This window comes from Chiloscyllium plagiosum, chromosome 22 (genome assembly GCF_004010195.1).
Source record: "Chiloscyllium plagiosum isolate BGI_BamShark_2017 chromosome 22, ASM401019v2, whole genome shotgun sequence".
NCBI classification, from domain to species: domain Eukaryota; kingdom Metazoa; phylum Chordata; class Chondrichthyes; order Orectolobiformes; family Hemiscylliidae; genus Chiloscyllium; species Chiloscyllium plagiosum.
In genome coordinates this window covers 17,731,917-17,752,636 of record NC_057731.1, presented here as the reverse complement: position 1 = coordinate 17,752,636, position 20,720 = coordinate 17,731,917, and the positions used below count along the sequence as shown (strand labels likewise).

General features: G+C 39.7%; 1 protein-coding gene across 9 annotated transcripts in view; it reads left to right on the top strand.

Moving 5' to 3' along the window:
* The window catches only part of blnk (B cell linker), a 199,241-nt gene that overhangs the window by 85,665 nt on the left and 92,856 nt on the right, over positions 1-20,720 (top strand). For 2 of the 9 annotated variants that reach the window (XM_043712519.1, XM_043712522.1), the window contains exon 1: positions 19,343-19,570. The exons of the other annotated variants lie outside the window; for them this stretch is intronic. In XM_043712519.1, the coding sequence (XP_043568454.1) occupies positions 19,530-19,570 (41 nt within the window). In that variant the 5' untranslated portion in view covers positions 19,343-19,529. Of the gene's footprint in view, positions 1-19,342; positions 19,571-20,720 lie in introns of those variants that run through there. 9 annotated transcript variants of the gene reach the window in all.

The window sequence follows — 20,720 nt, the reverse complement described above, 5'->3', positions numbered from 1 at the left end:
TGGCAGATGGAGTTTAATTTTGATAAAAGTGAGATGCTGCATTTTGGAAAGACAAATCAGGGCAACTTATACACTTGATGATAAGGTCTTGGGGAGTGTTGCTGAACAAAGAGACCATGGCGTACAGGTTCATAGTTCCTTGAAAGTGGAGTCACGGATAGATAGGATAGTGAAGGCAGCATTTGGTATGCTTTGGTGTATTGATCAGAGCATTGAATATAGGAGTTGGAAGGTCATGTTGTACAGGACATTAGTTAGGCCACTTTTGGAATATTGTATGCAGTTTTGATCTTCCTCATTTAGGCAGGACCTTGTGAAACTTGAAAGGGTTCAAAAAATATTTACAAGGATGTCATAGAGTCATAGAGTTGTACAGCAAGAAGGCATTTGGTGTGCTTTCTTTAATTGGTCAGAGTATTGAGTACAGGAGTTGGGAGGTCATGTTGTGGCTGTACAGTACATTGGTTAGGCCATTGTTGAAATATTGCGTGCAATTCTGGTCTCCTTCCTATCAGAAAGACGTTGTGAAACTTGAAAGGGTTCAGAAAAGATTTACAAGGATGTTGCCAGGGTTGGAGGATTTGAGCTATAGGGAGAGGCTGAACAGGCTGGGGCTGTTTTCCCTGGAGTGACAGGGGTTGAGAGGTGACCTTATAGAGGTTTTCAAAATCATGAGGGGCATGGATAGGGTAAATAGACAAAGTCTTTTCCCTTGGATGTGGGGAGTCCAGAACTAGAGGGCATAGGTTTAGGGTGAGAGATGTTGTCAGGATTAGAGGGTCTGAGCTACAGTGAGAGGCTGAATAGCTGGGACTGTTTTTTCCCTGGAGCATCAGATGCTGAGGGGTGACCTTTGAAGTTTATAAACTCATGTGGGACATGGACAGGGTAAATAGACAAGGTATTTTCCCTGGGTGGGGGCGTCCAGAACTAGACTGCATAGGTTTCGGATAAGAGGGGAAAAATTTAAATGGGACCTCAGGGGAACCTTTTCACACACAGTGTGGTGTGTGTCTGAAATGAGCTGCCAGAGGAAGTGGTGGAGGCTGGTACAATTGTAACATTTAAGAGGCATTTGGATGGGTATATGAATAGGAAGGGTTTGGAGGGATATGGGCCGGGTGCTGGCAAGTGGGACTAGATTAGTTTCGGATATCTGGTCAGCATAGACTAGTTGGATCGAAGAGTCTGTTTCTGTGCTGTATGATTCTTTGCCAAATATCATAAAATCATTTGGCTAACATTTGCAAGAAAATTAAGCAATGAAGAACAAATGTTTCTGCAAAATATAAAGATATTGTTTTAAATTGTTTGTTCCTTGAATACATTTAATCGACCACCTTCTTGTTCAAAGACAGGGATGTCAGCTCAGTACAAGCTATTCCATTAAAACTTTTTACTCATTTCTTTAAAGCTAACAAACACCTTGAATTACCTCTAATACAATTAAAACCAATATGATGAGCAGGATCTTTCCAGCCCCTGAATCATGTGGGCTATGGTGAAAAATTTGAGAAGATCCTTCTTGACAGCTCCTCTCGATGTCAAGAACAAAAACGTTGCATTTCAAACCAAATCTCGGATGTTGAGATGAAATACTTGCTAGTGAATGGTGAGCAACTTATTATCAGGGATTATCTCCCGTTATTATCCTCCTTATTCTTTGGCCTTGCCTCATGAACAGCACTGTCCCATTCTCCCACTTCCTGTTAACACAGTGAATTCCTGTCACGAAAGTCAGAGTGGGTTCCCAGTGACTACTACTTGCTCCTCTGGATCGCCATCTTGGACACCATCATCCCAGGACAGCCGCATGCACTTCACAACCACAGACTGTGTCATCTGACATGTGACAGCAACTTTCGCCATCATGGCATATCTCCGATCCACTTCCATACTTCAAAGCTACACTTTGATCACACTGGCACCTTTCATCACAATGTTGCTGCTGGGACCAGGTTGCATCATCCTGGGGAGGGGGTGGTCTTGCAGTACACCCAGGCAGAATGTACCACTTGATCCTAGCACTCTGTGCTCTGAACAACAGGAGCAGGCAAAGAGGGCATGTACTGGGTGCTTAGAGGTTACACAGAGTAGCAGTCGTCTGAGGAGGAAGATGAGGCTGTTAAGCAGGTGAATATCACATGATAGAACACAACAGCAACGAGTCAGACAGGAATTAATTGTCGATCAATGTGAACTGCATGTGGTGATTATTGATTGAGTGTAAAATTTATTGGTGCTGGAAAGGTGAGCAAATCATTCTGTTCCGAGAGGTAAATGCAGCTTTTGATTAGATTAGATTAGATTAGATTCCCTATAGTGTGGAAACAGACCATTTGGCCCAACAAGTCCACGCCAACCCTCTGAAGAGTAACCCACCCAGGCCCATTTCCCTCTGACTAATGCAACTAACACTGTGGGCAAATTAGCATGGCCAATCCACCTGACTTGTACTACTTTGAATTGGAGGAAACCAGAGCACCCGGAAGAAACCCAGGTGATTTCTGTTGTCTTTTGGTATTGTTGAGTAAAAGTGAATTTTTTGAAGTGATTGAAAGCTTTTCTATACTATGACATTTCCCCACCTTGTTCAATGACAAGAAGCTGAACTAAAGGAGGACAATGGGAACAGAGTAGGTTGTAGCACTGGATATGGCTAACAACAGGTGAGCTATGTGGCCTGATAGTTAAACAGTGATTGGGGTGGGAATGTACATTTAGATGTATGAGGTGGTGTCAATGACGAGAGGTAATTTGTAGCTGCTGTGCTATTATGTTCATAGTGAAGGGCAATTCCAGAATATCAACACTTCACCAACTGCAGAGGGGATTTCCAAGGTGGTACCAGTGGTAGAAATCTCCCAGGATATCTTGAACTTGGTGAATATATCTGCCTGTAGTAAGTTCAGAGCGAAAGAGGTGTAGTACCAAGTTAATGAGGTATGTTTGCGATAATCACACAAGAAAACCCACGAGGCCTCATGAAGAGAACCCCAATGAAAAATACACCTGGTCAATTGCTGATAGGATTGAGCCCAGTGTTTTAACCCAAACCATATATCTTTTAAACCTGAACTGTTAATTGTCTCACCGGCAGAAATACAAGCAAAGCTGTTTAAAATGATAGCTAAGATCAATTTATAAACTGGTATTTCAGATCCTAAGTAAGGAATGTGTGTGGCTTGCAGGGGAACTTGCAGATAATGATATTCCCATGCATCTGCTACCCTTGTCTTTCTAGGGAATAGAAGGCATGGGTTTGCAAGGAGCAGTCAGAAGAGCCTTGGCAAGTTCTGCAGTGCCTCATGTAGATGGTACACAGTGCTGGTACTGTGTGCCAGTGGGGAACGGAGTCAGCATTGAAGATGATGAATGGGGTGTCAATCATGAGGACTGCTTTGTCTTGGATGGTGCTGAGATTCAGATTTTGTTGGAGATATACTCATCCAAACAAAGAGAAGCTATACTATCACATGCCTGACCAAAGGTCCCTGTGATTTTTCTTGCTGCTGTGCAGACCTCCGAGACCGGTGTATGGCAGCAGCTTCCAAGCCATCAGCACTCCGATCAACGTACATGGAGCTTCCCAGCAGCCAAACGGCTTCATGGGAACATTACTTCTGACTTGTACCTTGTAAATGGTGGATGGGCATCGAGGAGTCAAGAGGTAGGTTACTCACTGCAGTATCTTGTGGTCACTGTATTTGTTCAGTTGGTCCAGTCCAGTTTCTGATCAATGGTAACCGCCAGGATTTTGATAGCATGGCGTTCAGTAGTGGCAATACAAAGGGGCAGTGGTTGAATTCTCTCTTTTTGAAGGTGGTTATTGTCTGAAATTTATGCAATGCAGCATGTTGTTTTCATTTATTAGCCAAACCTAGACATTGTCCAGGTCATGTTTCATCTGGAAATGGATTGTTTCAGTAGCTGAGGCATTGTAAATGTTGCTGAACATTGTGCAATCATCAGTGAACTTCCCTAGTTCTGACCTTACAATGGAGGGAAAATCACTGATGAAGCAGCTAAAGGTGGTTAGACATCAGACTCTAACTTGAGAAACTCCCGTAGAGCCATCCTATGACTAAAGTGATTACCCTCCAATAATAGGTATGATTCAAACTAGTAAAGAGTTTCCTTTTTCATCCCCATTTGCTTCAATTTTGTGAAGTCCCTTGATGCCACACTCAGTAAAATGCTGCCTTGAGATCAAGGGCCATCGTTCTCCGCTCACCTTTGGAATTCAGCTCTTTTGGACCATGTTTGGACCAAGGCTGGAATGAACCAGGTGTTTAGTGGCCTAGGTGAACCCAAACTGAATGCCAGTGAGCAGGATTTTGCTGAGCAGGTGCCTACTCAGAGCAATGGTGGCGATCTCTTCCATCAAGTTACTCATGATCCAGGGTAGACTGATGGGATGTAATTAGCTGAGTTGAATTTGTGTTGTTTTTTGTGAACAGGACCTGACAGGCAATGTGGAATATTGACCAGGTAAGTACCAGTTTGAAGCTGTACTGGAACTGGATTGGTGTTTATTCTGAAGCCCAAGTCTGTATTATTACTGGAATGTCATCAGGGCCCATTGCTTTTGCAATAATCAATGCCTTCAAGCTGTTTCTTGATATCATGTGGAATAAGTGGAATTGATTGAAGGCTTGCATTTGCGATGCTTAGAAACCTCTGGATAAGCTTCTGGCTGAAGCTGGTCACTAAAGCTTCAAACCTGTCTTTTTCATTGATCATCATTGAGGTTGGAGATATTTGTGGAGCCTCCCCCCTTCTCTTCAGTCTGTTATTTAATTGTCTATCACATTTAATGACTGGGTGTTTCAGGACTCCAGAGAAATCTGGGTTCAGAGCTCTGATCTATGTGAGCAGTAGAGAATGTTTGACTTAGTGGGCTTGTAGGGCAGGATGTGTCAGAGGTAGATGATTAGATAGTATCAATCTTTGTGACAAAAAAATCATTGGGATTATCTTGTTATTGAAGGTGAAGGTGGTGGGTTTACAAAGTTGTGTGTTTTATTTGCATTCCATGATGGTCCTGGCAAAGTGAATGATTGTCCCATTTTTGTAACAAATGCAACTCAAGTGAGTATGCCTCATTCAGATATGTTAGCTACAGCTTTCTCCCGTTACTCAAGAAATGATGCATATGATTAGAAAACTCGTTATTTGTGAAGGTGTTGTCTGGATTCTTCCTTAACAATAGATTTAAAACAATGTACTTAAAATCTTCATAACTACATTTTACCCCTCATAAATGGATTAGTTGCATACTGAAGTCAGAATAAGCAAGTGAAAAATGTTGCCAATAGAAGGATATGAAAATGTATTAGGTACTGAAGCCATAGTTTGATATACACGGGACACTATAATGCGCAGTTGTGCCAAAATTGTGCCATGCCAGAATTCATTGAAGTTAATTAAGATCCATAACTGAGCGAACTCCAAGAAAAAAAAATAGGCAATACATAACTGAAACCAGATGAATAAAAGCCTGTTGCTGAAGCCAGCATTTTCCCCAATGTTTTCATCTAAGCCGATATTATTATTATTATTATTATTATTATTGGACAGTTCAGATCCCAGGCTGAAATCTGGTTTGAAGGATCATATTTTGTTGTGTTTTTATTTAACAGGTGGTATTAACTGAACCATAAGAACACCGTGCTGCAGAGTTGGTTTTAACAATCAAACAGAAGTGTATTATGTAAAATAATTGAGAATAAAACAAACTATTCACACACAACACAATTTGAGAGATTTTGAAACTTGGTAAAATGCAATCCCATTTATTCTCAATGATATCACTTTATAGTACTTGACATCTATAGGTTTCCCTGCTATGGTTCTTTCAGTTATCAGTGAGGAAAATTTTTCTTGATGTCACACAACTGGTCTCAGTATCAAATAATCCCTTCAGGGTTCTAACCAAACAGTTCTGGTCTGGAATTTTCAATGAAGACTCTTACACTGAGGTAACTGATTTCCAAACTATTCTATCTAACTTTTTTTCTCCAGAAGAAAAGTTAGTTACATGTGACTTCAATGACTTAGAACTGGACCCAAATGGTTTTCCAGCTTGTGTTTGTTTTCTGCTAAGCAACAAAAAAATGAATTCCTGATTCTTCTTAACTGAAAGCAAGCTAATGCTTTTAAATGTTTACTCTGTCAATGCATGTAAGTTCCCAACATCAACCCAGGAGCACTTTTTCTCATATTAGTTTTTTAAAAAATCAAAGCTCTTGAAATATTAGCAAGTTAGTCATTTCCCTCATGAACACAGACTAAAGTCCATATGCCACTGGTTAAAAATCCAAGCTGTAAGCTGTATTCACAAAAAATTATATTTATTTCATGTCATTCATGCCTCAATATGTCCCAAAATGCTCACAAACAATTAATTACTTTTTGAAATGCCATCTGTGCTATAGTGAGACACTACACAATGGAATAAATGGCTAAATAATCTTGTTTTAGTGAAGTTGATTGAAGGATAAATGTTGACCAGGACACTAGGAGAATCCCAGCCCCATCCTGTTTATCACAGGCTCTTTTTCATCTATCTGAATGGCCAGTCAAATGGCCAATTGGTTTACCTTCTTATCTAGTAGAAAACATAACTAACAGAACCAGTTGAGTTTTTTGAAGAAGTAACAAAGAAGATTAATGAGGGCAAAGCAGTAGATGTGATCTATATGGACTTCAGTAAGGCGTTCGACAAGGTTCCCCATGGGAGACTGATTAGCAAGGTTAGATCTCATGGAATACAGGGAGAATGAGTCCTTTGGATACAGAACTGGCTCAAACGTAGAAGACAGTGGGTGGTGGTGGAGGGTTGTTTTTCAGACTGGAGGCCTGTGACCAGTGGAGTGCCACAAGGATCGGTGCTGGGCCCTCTACTTTTTGTCATTTACATAAATGATTTGGATGCGAGCATAAGAGGTACAGTTAGTAAGTCCTGAAGAAGGGTTTATGCCTGAAACGTTGTTTCTCCTGTTCCTCTGATGCTGCCTGGCCTGCTGCGCTTTTCCAGCACCACACTTTTCAACAACTGTTACTAAGTTTGCAGATGACACCAAAATTGGAGGTGGAGTGGACAGCGAAGAAGGTTACCTCAGAATACAACAGGATCTGAACCAGATGGGCCAATGGGCTGAGAAGTGGCAGAGGAGTTTAATACAGATAAATGCAAGGTGCTGCATTTTGGGAAAGCAAATCTTAGCAGGACTTGTACACTTAATGGTAAGGTCCTAGGGAGTGTTGCTGAACAAAGAGACCTTGGAGTGCAGGTTCATAGCTTCTTGAAAGTGGAGTCGCAGGTAATAGGATAGTGAAGAAGGCATTTGGTATGCTTTCCTTTATTGGTCAGAGTATTGAGTACAGGAGTTGGGAAGTCATGTTGTGGCTGTACAGGACATTGGTTAGGCCACTGTTGGAATATTGCGTGCAATTCTGGTCTCCTTCCTATCGGAAAGATGTTGTGAAACTCGAAAGGGTTCAGAAAAGGTTTGCAAGGATGTTGCCAGGGTTGGAGGATCTGAGCTACAGGGAGAGGTAAAACAGGCTGGGGCTGTTTTCCCTGGAGCGTCGGAGGCTGAGGGGTGACCTTATAGAGGTTTACAAAATTATGAGGGGCATGGATAGGATAAATAGACAAAGTCTTTTCCCTGGAGTCGGGGAATCCAGAACTAGACTGCATAGGTTTAGGGTGAGAGGGAAAAGATATAAAAGAGACCTAAGGGGCAACTTATTCACGCAGAAGGTGGTACGTGTATGGAATGAGCTGCCAGAGGATGTGGTGGAGGCTGGTACAATTGCAACATTTAAGAGGCATTTGGATGGGTTTATGAATAGGAAGGGTTTGGAGGGACATGGGCCGGGTGCTGGCAGGTGGGACTAGATTGAGTTGGGCTATCTGGTCAGCATGGACGGGTTGGACCAAAGAGTCTGTTTCCATGCTGTACATCTCTGACTCTATAACCATACTCTCTCAGTACTGTGTTGGCCGAGAACTGCGTGCTCAAACTTCAACATGACGCTTTAACTCTTAACTTACTGACTCTCGAGTGAACACACCACCATTAAACCAGAGCTGATCTAAAATCCCAGCCGTATGTATTTTTAATTTTCATTGCAGGAAAAGTGAGTGAATATGTGACAGATTGCATATCCCCAAGACAGAAACAAGGTGTACAGAACTCGTGCCTCAAACATGAAGGAAAACCTCTGATAACTTATTTGCTGTTACATATAGCTGTGGCTTTCCCTGATCCTGAAGTGTCATTTTACTGATCTATTTGACCTTTTTTTGTGTATAATGGGAGTGGTGTGATTGCTATTTAGTTTTACACCATGAAAGACTGGAAATGTGAAAAGAGTTGAAAAGCAACAGGATCTGATAACTGTATTGGAATGTCAGCTTTTATGCTCAAATCTCTGAACTTCAACTTCCTGACTCAAGATTAGATAGTTGCCAACTGAGCAATACTGGCACATAATAGGGCTAATAACGCTTTCATGCACTCACAGAAAAGGAAATCTGTCGAACATTTATTCTAACCTTCACAGAGATTAAAAACTGCAGAAGAAAATTAAGGCTACACTATTTCAAAGGCATATCAAAACATACAAGCTTGTCACATACTGGAATATTACCATCCATCAGTACTTAATACTAGAAACAGGCATTAGAGGATAATCAGAACATTTAAATAAAAACCGAAAATGCTGGAGGAACTCAGCAGTTCTGGCAGCAGTGTGGAGAGAGAAACAAAGTTAACATTTCAAATCCATTATGAGTTTTCTTCCAAATGTTCCAAAGAAGTCCTTGGCTGTGAAATATTAACTCTGCGTCATTTTCCACAGATGTAGCGAGATCAGGTGGGTTTCTCCAGCATTTTTTGTTTTTACTTCAGATTTCCTTCATCTATAGTATTTAGATTTTATGTGAGAATGTTTAACCCAAATGTTTGAATAATTCCAATGGTGTATCTTACAAAGTAGGAATCTGGAGGAAAATGTTAATATTTTCCATCTGTTGGTGTATTTTCCAACATAAATACTTTAATTGAGCATTTGAAATTATTTTGGAATAATCTCATGCGACAGGTTGACTGAACAAATCTCAAAACTAGACTAGGGCCTCTGACATACCAAGTCTTATTTTGGGGAATGTCAAGTATCTTCCAGGACCTCAAATCATGGATGAGGAATCTGTGTTAGTGAGATCTCTGTCAGACAATCCCAGTTTTTGTATGTTTTTTTAGTATGGACACCAAAATAAAGTGAATAGTAAAAGAACCAGTGGCAACATTAGGAAAAGTTTTGTAATTAAAAAAAGATGTCGTTAAGATCTGAAATGTACTGGTGGTGGATGCAGATTGAATTGTGGCTTTCAAAGGCGGAATTACATAAGCACCTTTTGGTCTATGGGGAAAAGCTAAGTAAGTGGAAGTCGGTGAATTATTCTTGCTAGGAGCCTTCATGGATGTAGGAGGTGAACCATGATTCGGTGATTTTTTTTTTGAATATTGGAACCCATGGTTCGTTAAACGTTCCAAAGCTTGGGCTAGCGCTTCAGCATAAAACTGGGAGTAGTACATTGTTCAAAATTGGTAAAAGCGCTCCTAATTTTATATAAAAAATGTCTTAAAAGGATTCACAAGATCTAAGTTTTATATTAATTTAGTTTGAATGACTTGTGTGTTAATGGGTCCTTGTTCACTTTATCTTCTGAGGTAATCCACATAGGATTTACCTGCATCATTGAAGTGGTTTAACTGTATGGAACATTGTGTGTTAAACATTAACCTATTGCCAAATGCGTTTGTAAGCAGCATTCAATCTCTTTTTAATACAAACATGGCCCTCTGAGGAATAGCTCTGCTGTAAATGGTATTTGGGTGTCTGAGGGCATTTAAATTGGTCTACATCAGTGGGGTTAATCAGTGTGGCAAATTAATAATAAATTTTCACTGCACTACTTATTGACTTGGGAAATAACATCTTCTTTTAATACAGAACCAAGCAACCAATAATGAGTTAGAGAAGAGTTTCTGAGAAGAATTTGAATTGTCATTCTGTGATTCTGAGAGGAAAATCTGATGTGGGGCTGCCAGTTCACTGAGACTCTTTTGGATTACTAGAATAGACTAATTTCACCCTCCTGATATTTTTCGCATGACTAATTCCTTCTGAGAATAGTGTTACGTATGTATTTGCTCTTAACTATATTTATTACAGTCACAAGAGTAAGTGGCTATACACCCAATCATTTGTGATAGTTTCAAATTTAGGTCACACCGGATGGCCAGGTCATTTGATTAAAATCTCAACTATTACAAAATTGCTGAATTTGTTGTCATAAAAGAGGAGAGCACAGTGGCTCAGTCGTTAGCACTGCTGCCTCACAGCACCAGGGACCCAGGTTCAATTCCATCCTCGGGCGACTGTCTGGTTGGAGTTGGTACATTCTCCCAGTGTCTGCGTGGGTTTCCTCCCACCGTCCAAAGATGTGCAGGCTGGGTAAATTAGCCACAGGAAATGCAGGGTTACAAGGAAAGGGTTGGTCTGATTGCTCTCTAGAGTGTCAGTGAGGACTCCTTAGGTCATATGGCCTGCTTCCACATTGTAGGGATTCTATTCTATTCGCAGTTCTAAAAGAATTGAAGTATTGCAGGAATCCTGTATGTTCTGACAAAATTATGTAAATTCATGAACAGAATTCAACAAAAAACACTGACTAGCAAGTCCATATTGTGTCCCTCTCTTTCATGTCACTAACCCCTCCGTTAGCTTGTTGAACTAAAGCAAATTCAACAAAAGTTTAGTCATTTTCCTTATCCGTTCATTCATCTTCATGCAATCTTTAATTTTTTAAAAAAATGTATTTAATAATGTTAGGATTCCATGTCAATATTGCAGAATTATTGAATTGTGGAATAGACTGTTGCCTGATATTGACTGATAAACACATTTAGAATGGAGGGGAAGACCTTATGATCACAAAAGCCAAAAATATGAGCTTCAAAAAAAGAATCTGCATATTTTACTGCAATTGATTTTATTGAGGGTTTGCCACTTGACATTCTGGCTGCCTGACAGGCAGGAAAACCTATAACGATATTTTGTGCTTGAAGCTAAGACTGCTATCTCCAAGCTTGAGATATCAGTCTGGAGTAACTCAGATTAGGGTAACTGCACATAGGCTGTCCCTGACACCACTTGCTCCTTATCTCCAAGTAAGGCTCTATACTGAAACGCTCCTTTATTTACATTGTTAGAATCCCAGACCTTACTGCCAAATTTGGTTTATGATCTGGCTCGGGTTCAGTAACTTTTATTTTTAAGCAAAGTGTAAGATCCAGGGCACCTACTAAGAGAATAAAGCCATAAGACTCCACAGTTTTAGGAAAATAAATAAACTTTATTATAATTGTTAAAATAATAATACAATCTTCTATGGATGTACAACTTATTCCTGACACCCATAATGAATGTGATAAACATGGGTAATAAAATGATTGAACACTCCCCAGTGCACATCACATAGCAAATGGAATAAGTCACATCCCCATGCATCTATCAAAAACCATGCCCAATATCCCCCTACCTCCCCCAATCCAACACAAAGCCAGAGACATTCGCAGTTTGAGCTCCCTAGGACATCAGAATCTTTAGCTGCTTCCAGAGTTCAAAAAACACAGCCATTCTATTGCTTTAAATTCTCCACTGAAAGCTCTGCACAGAATCTGTCTCGTTCAGCAACTTTCCCAGAAGCACAGCTAATTGCACTGGTCCTAATACAGAGTCTACCTCTCTCCTCTTTAGTTAATCTAGAACTGTCCTGAGAGACCCACGGAAAACCTTGCAGTAAACTTCTTCCCTAATATAGGATAGAATTAAATGTTACTAACATTTTGAAGAAGTCAAATGTAGTACCCTGAAACTGACTCTGATCTCTGAAAATTACATTCCCAGAATGCAGGAAATGGATTTCCTCACAACATTCTGTACATTAGAGGTGACTAAATGCAGCTCTCACCAGTGTAGTGTTGAAGATCTCTCTCCTTACATGCTCATTCTGGTCTGATGTTTTCTTTCCTATTATGTTAGAGTCACATCACCTGTTACATTATTATAACTTGCTTACATCTCATTATGTAACATCTGGAGCAGTAGGACACTGGGAGGTGCCGTTAGATCTCATGATGGGGAAGTGGGAGGGCTGAGGGATAGGCCTACTGGGACTGGAGGAGACATTTCAGCTCATTGCCATTATTCAGTCCTGTAAGTGTTCTTAATTTGTGGTCGATATCCTGCTCATCTCCTTTCACCTGTTGTGAAGGTTCCAGGGTGCAGTGTCAATTCCTGGTGAAGGCCTGATGTGCAATACCAGCAGTGGCCACCAACACTGGTTGCACTGCTGATTCTAGCAAGCTGCCAGTTTCAATTGGCCAGCAGCTTAGAGGTGGGATTTTAAAAATACTTTCATAGAATGTCATGTCGCTATCTAGATCAGCTTTAACTGCACATTCCTACTTGCCCTTGAGGGTGGTGGTGAGCTAGGTTCTTGGGCTGCTGCAATTGTGTAATTTAGGTATGCATTGGGTGCTGTTAGAGAGGGAGTTCCAGGAGATTGAACTAGAAAGGACAGTGAGGAGCAACAATATAACTCCAAGCCAGCATGGTATATGGTTTGGTGGGGAATCTGCGAATATTGGTGTTCCCAGTATCTGCTGCCTTTGTTCTCCTGGGTGGCAGAGGCTATGGGTTTTGGAAGGGACTGCCAAAATTCTCCCTCCTGCTTGGGGTGTAATTCAGCCTAAAGGCTTTTTATGCTCTCTACGTTAGTGGCCAACTACCTTTGAATAGCATTGAGCCTCCCAGAGAAACATAATGTGAGATTACCACTAATTGCCTAGCCAGAGGCAAGGCCCCCCTTCCCCCCGCCCCCACCCCCTTGCAAACATTTAATTACTCATAAGAGTTCTAAGAACTATTAACTCTATGTGGGACTGAGTGAGGTGGTGTATCCTTATAAGCATCAATGACTAAGGAAGTCCTGGATGAACTATGCCACCTTGTGAAAAATGGCTTACAGCTCAGAGTAAGGAACTGAACAGTTCTGCCATTACTGACTAAAATTAGAATTAGGAATGCAATGACATTGACTCTTCTGAGCTGGTGAATTTATAACATTAGCCAAGCTGCCATGAAGATTTGTACTTTACATGTTATCAAACCACCTCGAGGAGAAATGTGGAGTTTATCTATTATAGGGTAACTGTTAGACAACATTTTGTTAAGGTGATGAATCCCTCAAAGCTTAGAGGGTAACCATCATTGGACTGCTGCTTTTCAATGTGGATCCATGGAATTTCCTGAATAGAAATACATTCCATTTTATAAATGTTAAAATAGCCTTTGACCAATTACAACAGACCTTGCATTTTGTACAGGCATTTGGGGAAGTCAGTGAGGTGTTGAGTCAGTCTCGGGAGACAAGACCAAGACTGGCAGGATATTGCCACAATATAATGCGTTCAGCTACTAAAGTGGTTATCAAGAGAAGGACAGGAATTCTGAAGACAAGACTTTCCTGTTGGGATCAATCTGGAGAGCCATTCCAATAAGCAGGTCTCTTGAATATTTGTTGCACTGTGTAAAACTTCAATATTCACGTAAGTCTGGAAGGGAGGAACTTGGAAACTGATAGGATGAGCAAATGGGTTTCAGTGCATATCAAGGAATAAAGGTACTTCAGATGTTACACAGATCATTAAATCTGCCAGTGCAAGTAGATAAGGCCATAAAAAGAGAAGAAACTATTATTTCTTTTCCAATAGTCACGGCTATTTACACCACTTTTAGTCCCAATATTTCACTTAGAGGTGAAGCTTGGAAGTCTGAAATGTAAAATGCATAAAACTTGTGATTGAATCTCACTTTATGAAATTTCAATTTAACTTTCAAACCTGTTTAAATGCATTAATGATGATGCAGACTAGGGTAACTGAATTTTGAATTAGAACATATTGAACTGCGAGATTGCACTACCAGAGTGCAAAGCAAAGATCAGAGATAATTTTGAACAGCCATAACCTATCGTGCTGCTCCATGCTGAATGTTCCTAGGCTATATGAACACAGCCCTATAAGGCAATGAATGGTGGAATCGGGATCCCCCACCTTGGTGGGACTCGAAGAAAACTGGGCCAAAGGACAGTTGAAAAGCAACAATTAAGAATGATTGGAATAAAGATGGAAACCAGAGATGGGGGCGAAAACAGATGATGTGTGGGAGCTGTTACAACCATATGGATTTCGAATAAAAATTGAAAGAACTGCGGATGCTGTAAATCAGAAACAAAAACAGAAATTGCTGCCAGACCTGTTGAGCTTTTCCAGCCATTTCTGTTTTTGGATATGGATATAGAGATAGGTTAGGCGAACTTAGCATCTAGAGGATTGGGACCTCAGATTTGAAATATAGTCCCTAGATTTAAAGTGTGGAAGGTAGCAGCTGCTGTGGTTTTGCAGCAATGAACATTCCTTTGGTCAACATCTCTGGGAAGAGGAAACTTGGTGGAACACTGCCAACCTCAATATGGTCAAAGCGCAGAATCACCTTCAATGCAAGTACCATTGTCTCAATCTCAACTGACATGTGCACCTTATAAAACCAGTCAACTCATTAGCCCATTGTAAGTAAAAACATGGGATCTAGACATAGATAGTTATATGTTTGTGTTATATTGGAAGAAGACACTAACTCTTGGATTGGCATAACACTTGTAAGTTGTTACTTTTTTCACTTAAACAGGGAGAATGTTTTACTGTAGCCCTGACATCATAGACTACCAATATCTTAGTCTTTCATTCAAAGACTCAGAAATGCAGTGATGTCAATGAGGACTTCACTATAAGAGTAGGAAGGGAGATCGTAGGAGCATGGAATCAAAAGGTAGTCATTCAGATCTGTTCCCCTATTTAGTTAATGGCTGATTTATATCTTAATTCCGTCGACTCACTGATTCTATAACCCTTAATATATCTAAACTAACCAAAGAATTATCAAGCTAAGGTTATGAAATTTTCAGTTGACTATCCTCAGCAGTTTGTTGAGGGATTTTCTGTGACTAATACTTGCTGACACCATCCTTGATTGTTCTGGTATGGCATTTAAAATTACACACTCGTGCTCTGAAATCTCATAGATAAAAACAATGACTGCAGATACTGGAAACCATATTCTAGATTAGTGGTGCTGGAAAAGCACAGCAGTTCAGACAGCATCCGAGGAGCAGTAAAATCGACGTTTCGGGCAAAAGCCCTTCATCAGGAATTCTCATACCAAGGATATTCATCTTCAGCACCTCAATTGAATCACCTCTCAATCAGCTACATCTGTGATTAGACTTGGAGATTTAATCTGTTTAAGCCTGGTATCATTTTGATCAATCTGTGCACAGTTCCTTCAAGATTAATATATCTTTGTTCGGGTGCAATACTATCAAACAGAATGGTACAACTGTATGATAACTCCCACAACTTTGGATTCCAGTGCTTTGAAGATAAAAACCACCATTCTACTGGCATTCAAAATTATTTTGGGGGTAAAATTGAATGTCCTCCCGTATGGCACGTTTCGTGACTGGGTTAGTTAATCAGGTGGCAAGTGGAGATCCTGTCACCTTCAGCCATTGCTCTGATTAAAGCTGTGGCAGGAAGGTCCATCCCAGCAGGAAATTTATGTGCAACTAGTACTTTCATAACGGTTTCGTCCTGCCACCACTAGTATTTAGCCAGGATTCACAATGCAGAGAGCACAAAAAATTGGAGTTTTCTCGATGTTTTTCTGGAAACAGAAAGGTCTCTTAATCAAAGGCAGTCTCTGCCTGATCGAGGGACCTGGCATTGGGAACGGTGGAGCCATGGGTAGTTACGCTCTGACTTTGCTGCCTGCTTTCCCTGCTACTGCCTCCCCATGGCCTCTGTCACCATTTACTGTACCTGAGTCTGTTGCCATTGGGGGGGCTGTAGTACACAGACCAGCTCAAACCCATTCTTCTGGCACAGTTGAGCAACAAAGAGATGCTAACTTCTGATTGGCAGCTCTCAGAGTTGGAACTTTTGCCCCCTTGAAGACCATGAAACCGCTGCCACTGCTTGACACATGGTGTAACAGGTTATCATGGATAGAGGTGATGTGTTACTGTCGCAAGCTGTACAGACAGTTGGTGAGAGAGTTGTCAACAGAATTAAACACCACCCTTTCTACTTATTCACTAGCTTCTGGTGGGTCCCTAAATCTCTCTGTTTATCCACAGTACTCTGTTCTATAACTCTCGGGTGCACAGAGAATGATCTCATACTTCCCTGCATTTACCTTCATCATGCATAATTTTTCCCACTCATTTAATCCATTGATTTCCCATTGTAATTTTCTGCTTCCACTATTTACAGTACTATGTAATTTTGTGTTGTCAACACACTTGGATGTTTGGCTCTTCCTTCATTCATCCCAGTCATTTGTAAACATTAAGAAAGTTCCATCTACTCTGTTTTGTTGGAAGTCTTGTATGCAGAATCTGTCAAATGCTGTCAGCTGAATTTTCACATAAATAAAACCATTAACGTTTCTTGCAATGCTAGAACATGCTGAAAAATTCAGCTAGCTTCCTTAGTCAGTCACTCTTTCCAGCATGATACTGGAGATACTCTCTGTGTGCCACCTACAAGATGTAATCCTGCGATTTGTCAGTACGTTCCAAATCCTCAGCCTGTACAACCATTATAAATTCATGCTAGTTCTCTTTGATCAGCTGTTATTTGTTCAAGTGCTCAGTTGTCTTATCCCAAATAACAGACATCCTGATAATAGATACTATGCAAATCTACACTTAAACAGAGGTCCAACGTCACTCCATTATTTATGACCAATTTACACCTGCTGAAGGCTCTTGGATGCTGGACACCCTTCACTCCCCCACGGCCTCCAAACACTAGGTCCCATCTTATTCCAAGATTTAATTTGGCTTCACATCTTCAGGATAATTCTGTCTCCTCTTAATCCTGGCTCCTCTTCTTACTGATACAGCAGATGTCCCATCAGTGTCATGCTGTATTCCCCTAGGCAGCAGTGGCAAGAAAGGTTCGTGGCTGACCTTCGATAACTCACTCGGGGAAAATGTAATGGTGGACTCAGAGCCAAAATCCAGCCCAAACCCATATCAGAGGAATATGTAGACCAAAGAGCGAATGATCATCAGCTTTCCTAAGCAGTGTCTGGGAAATATACACACTTGTTTAGCAGTAGTTGTAGAGGAGAGAAAAGTAAATGTTTGTTGTTGATTCACGGAGACATGTTAGCAGGCCTGGTTTTTAATCCAAATGTGGAGTTTAATCTGTTTGTTGGTTTGTGTTCCTATTCTTTTCTTCATTGGTACTCATTTAATCCATTGATTTCCCATTGTAATTTTCTGCCTCCACTATTTACAATACTATGTAATTTTGTGTTGTCAACACACTTGGATGTTTGGCTCTTCCTTCATTCATTCCAGTCATTTGTAAACGTTAAGAAAATTCCATCTGGAAAGTATTCTAATCCAGAAATGCTTCACTATTTGTAATTCAAACCTAGTTAAAGTATGGCAGAAGGTGCTCCTGTAACTAAAACCATTCATTTAGTTATATCTACGTTTTACATCTGTATCTGTTGCTGCTTGGGCATGACTAAGTTTTGACCAAACATGATGTATGTGAAATGTTTTTTCACTTATGTTGTGAATTTAGTGGTTGATCTAAAACCAGAAAGCAGAAGTGTTTCTTTCCGTGATAGAAGCTGTATGGAGGGAGTTTTTTTGACAGAGTTCTTGAGTTTAAACACACCTGCGTGCTCATTCAACTAATGTTTATATTCTCAGTTTAAAAGGTTTGTATAGCTCCAAAATTAAAGTCATTGTAGGATTTATTTTTCAGTAGAAAATCTCCAGCGAGCAATGATGATAATACTCAGAATGAAATGTTTGCCAGAAATTGGACAAAATAGTATTATGCCACTTGAGAAATTTTCTTGTGGTTCTTGGGTATGCTTGTGTTCTTAAAGTATTAGTTTAGGTTTTTGTATCTGATGTATACGTAGATTGTCACAGCTGGCAATTTCTCCTGAAGTGCATCTATACATAAACCATTTGCAACTTCATATCTCTGAGCTATCTTTCAATCACGGTAACAGAGATGATCATCTTATTGCACCGATATTCACATTATATTGTCTATATTTATTGTATTATGTGAATTATTCAAAATAGGCTTACAGATGTTGGAAGCTAAACCTTGCAATGATTTCATATACTTGCCTCTTTATCTGCCTCTGAAATTTATATTTCAATCCAGCAAAGGATGATTGCAAGAAAGTTTGTAATGATTGGATGTGAAAGTTCAGTAATGACCAACTCTAGTGCACAGCTATCACCAAATTGACGGTGTCACACAAAAATTACAAGGATGACTGCTATGAAATGTGGTCCCATCAACAGGAGCTGCTCTTCTGAAATTACATTTATAGCAAATTATTTGGACAGCTTGATAGGTGATCTGTTTTGCACCTAAATGTATGCTACCTTATCTAGGAATTCCTGATATTAGACACAAAAGTCATTCTCCAGAATACACATCTTGCTGCTTGATTAATTCATGACTGTATCTCAGCAAGTACAACTTATAAATGATTTAAAAACTCACTCTGTGAAAACATACTGAAGATCAGTTGGAAAAACAATAAAATTACTTTTACTCAAAAATGTTAAGCTTATTACTTCATGCTAATGATGACCAGTGATACTTATTTCTAAAACTAACACCAGTAAGCATTTTAAAAAATACTGTGTGAATTATAACAGAGTAGTAAGAGTCAACATTTAAATGTCCAAACCAACGATGCCAATTGATTTCCATATTATTGTGATTCTTCAAGGAGAATCCAGTGATAGAGATGGAATTTTGGTTTTATAATATACCAAAGGACATGTACTCCATGTTTGCCTTAACTGAAGTTCTAGGGAGCAAACCACATTGTATCTTGGTGATAAGAATATAAACTAGAGAAAATTCAAAGTTAAAAGCAATGAAACATTACCATCACTCTCTGAAACCAAATCCAAATCTTCTTTTAATATCTGTGATAAAGATTATTGGCTGTTTTAACCAAATGTATCAGTAAACAAGGCCTGATTTGAGCTCAATGATTTGAGACAGTCTGTACTGGTAAATTCCTTCAAGCATAGAGTTCATAATCATACAGTACAGGAACGGAAGGTGATGTAGAATCAATGTTAAGAGCATTTACGATCTGTTAGTGCTTGCGGGATGTCACTTTTCACCCACGCAAACTGAAAGACATCTGATACAGTACATATTTTGTGCTTCTCCTTTTTGACTGACCTTCTGATAACAGCCACCTTTTGATACACAGACGAAGATAATTGACAAACACTAGTTATGCTTTCCTGAGTAGAGAAGATGGAAAAATTAAGTAAACTTGCGCACAATCAGCGAATAAGGTGAGTGTTCAGGTTCTTGATAAGAGTTGAGTCACAAAGGTTGAAGTGTATGCAATTGGAGATTCTAGGACTAGGCAATAATTTTATTGACAAATTGAGTTAGAATGACAAGAAGGAAGATTTTCACTAACAATTTAAGCCATTAAGAGCTGTTCATTTTATTTGTGAATTAATGGGAGTGTGCATTACTCAAAGAAGTTTTGTTCTTCTGGTTTGCTTGAAGTTCATAAAGAGGTGATGAGAATCATTGTAAATTGTTATTAATTTGAAAAACTGCATGAGACATAGTGAAATGATGTAGAAATTAACTGTTCTTCAACTTTTAGATGGATAAAATATTTAATGGTTGATACTGTTTGTTGTATATGATGTATGATACATATAAATCTTGGATATTTCAGCAAACACAAAGGTATAAGTTGATACATTACTTAAGTGTGCTGAAATCTAGCAGCATTGAAACCAAGAAAGATTTAAGTTGTGAGTAATGTATAATAGCAGATGAATTGATATCTACTGTTATTCAAAGTCAAAATGATCCATTGGTCCTTTAAATCAGATATACCTTTGTAATTTTCTCCAGACGTAAAACACTCAAAATATCCGCTCTTCTCAATTCTGGCTCTTGTCAATCTGCATTTTAAAATCACTCCAACATCCCTTCCACTGCTAACGCCCTAAGCTCTGGATTTCTCTCCAGAAGGAACAATCAGTAAAACGTGGAAATGACAAATACAGGGCTGAACTTTTAGGGCACTCTATAAATGGAACTCTAGTTTGGACCAATATCGGTCATTTCGAGTGCTGCACTGCTCTGTCCTTCCTTAAAAGTACTTCTTAAAATCTACCTCTTTACGATTAAGCTTTTGGTCATTTGGCATAATATCTCCTCATGCCATTTGGTGTGAAATTCTGTGAAATGCCAAGGGATATTTTACTGCATTATGTAAATACCAGTTTACGTATTGGACTGCATGTTACATGTAAGATCTGCAACATTGATGCCAGAATCTGCAGGAAATCCTAATAAATATGGCCATGACTCTCATTAAATTTGATTCAGCCTTATGATCCTTAGATTTGTGGCTAAATGTATTGCAACTGCAAGACACAGCTAGATGTAACTTTATACTTACAAACAGTAAGAATT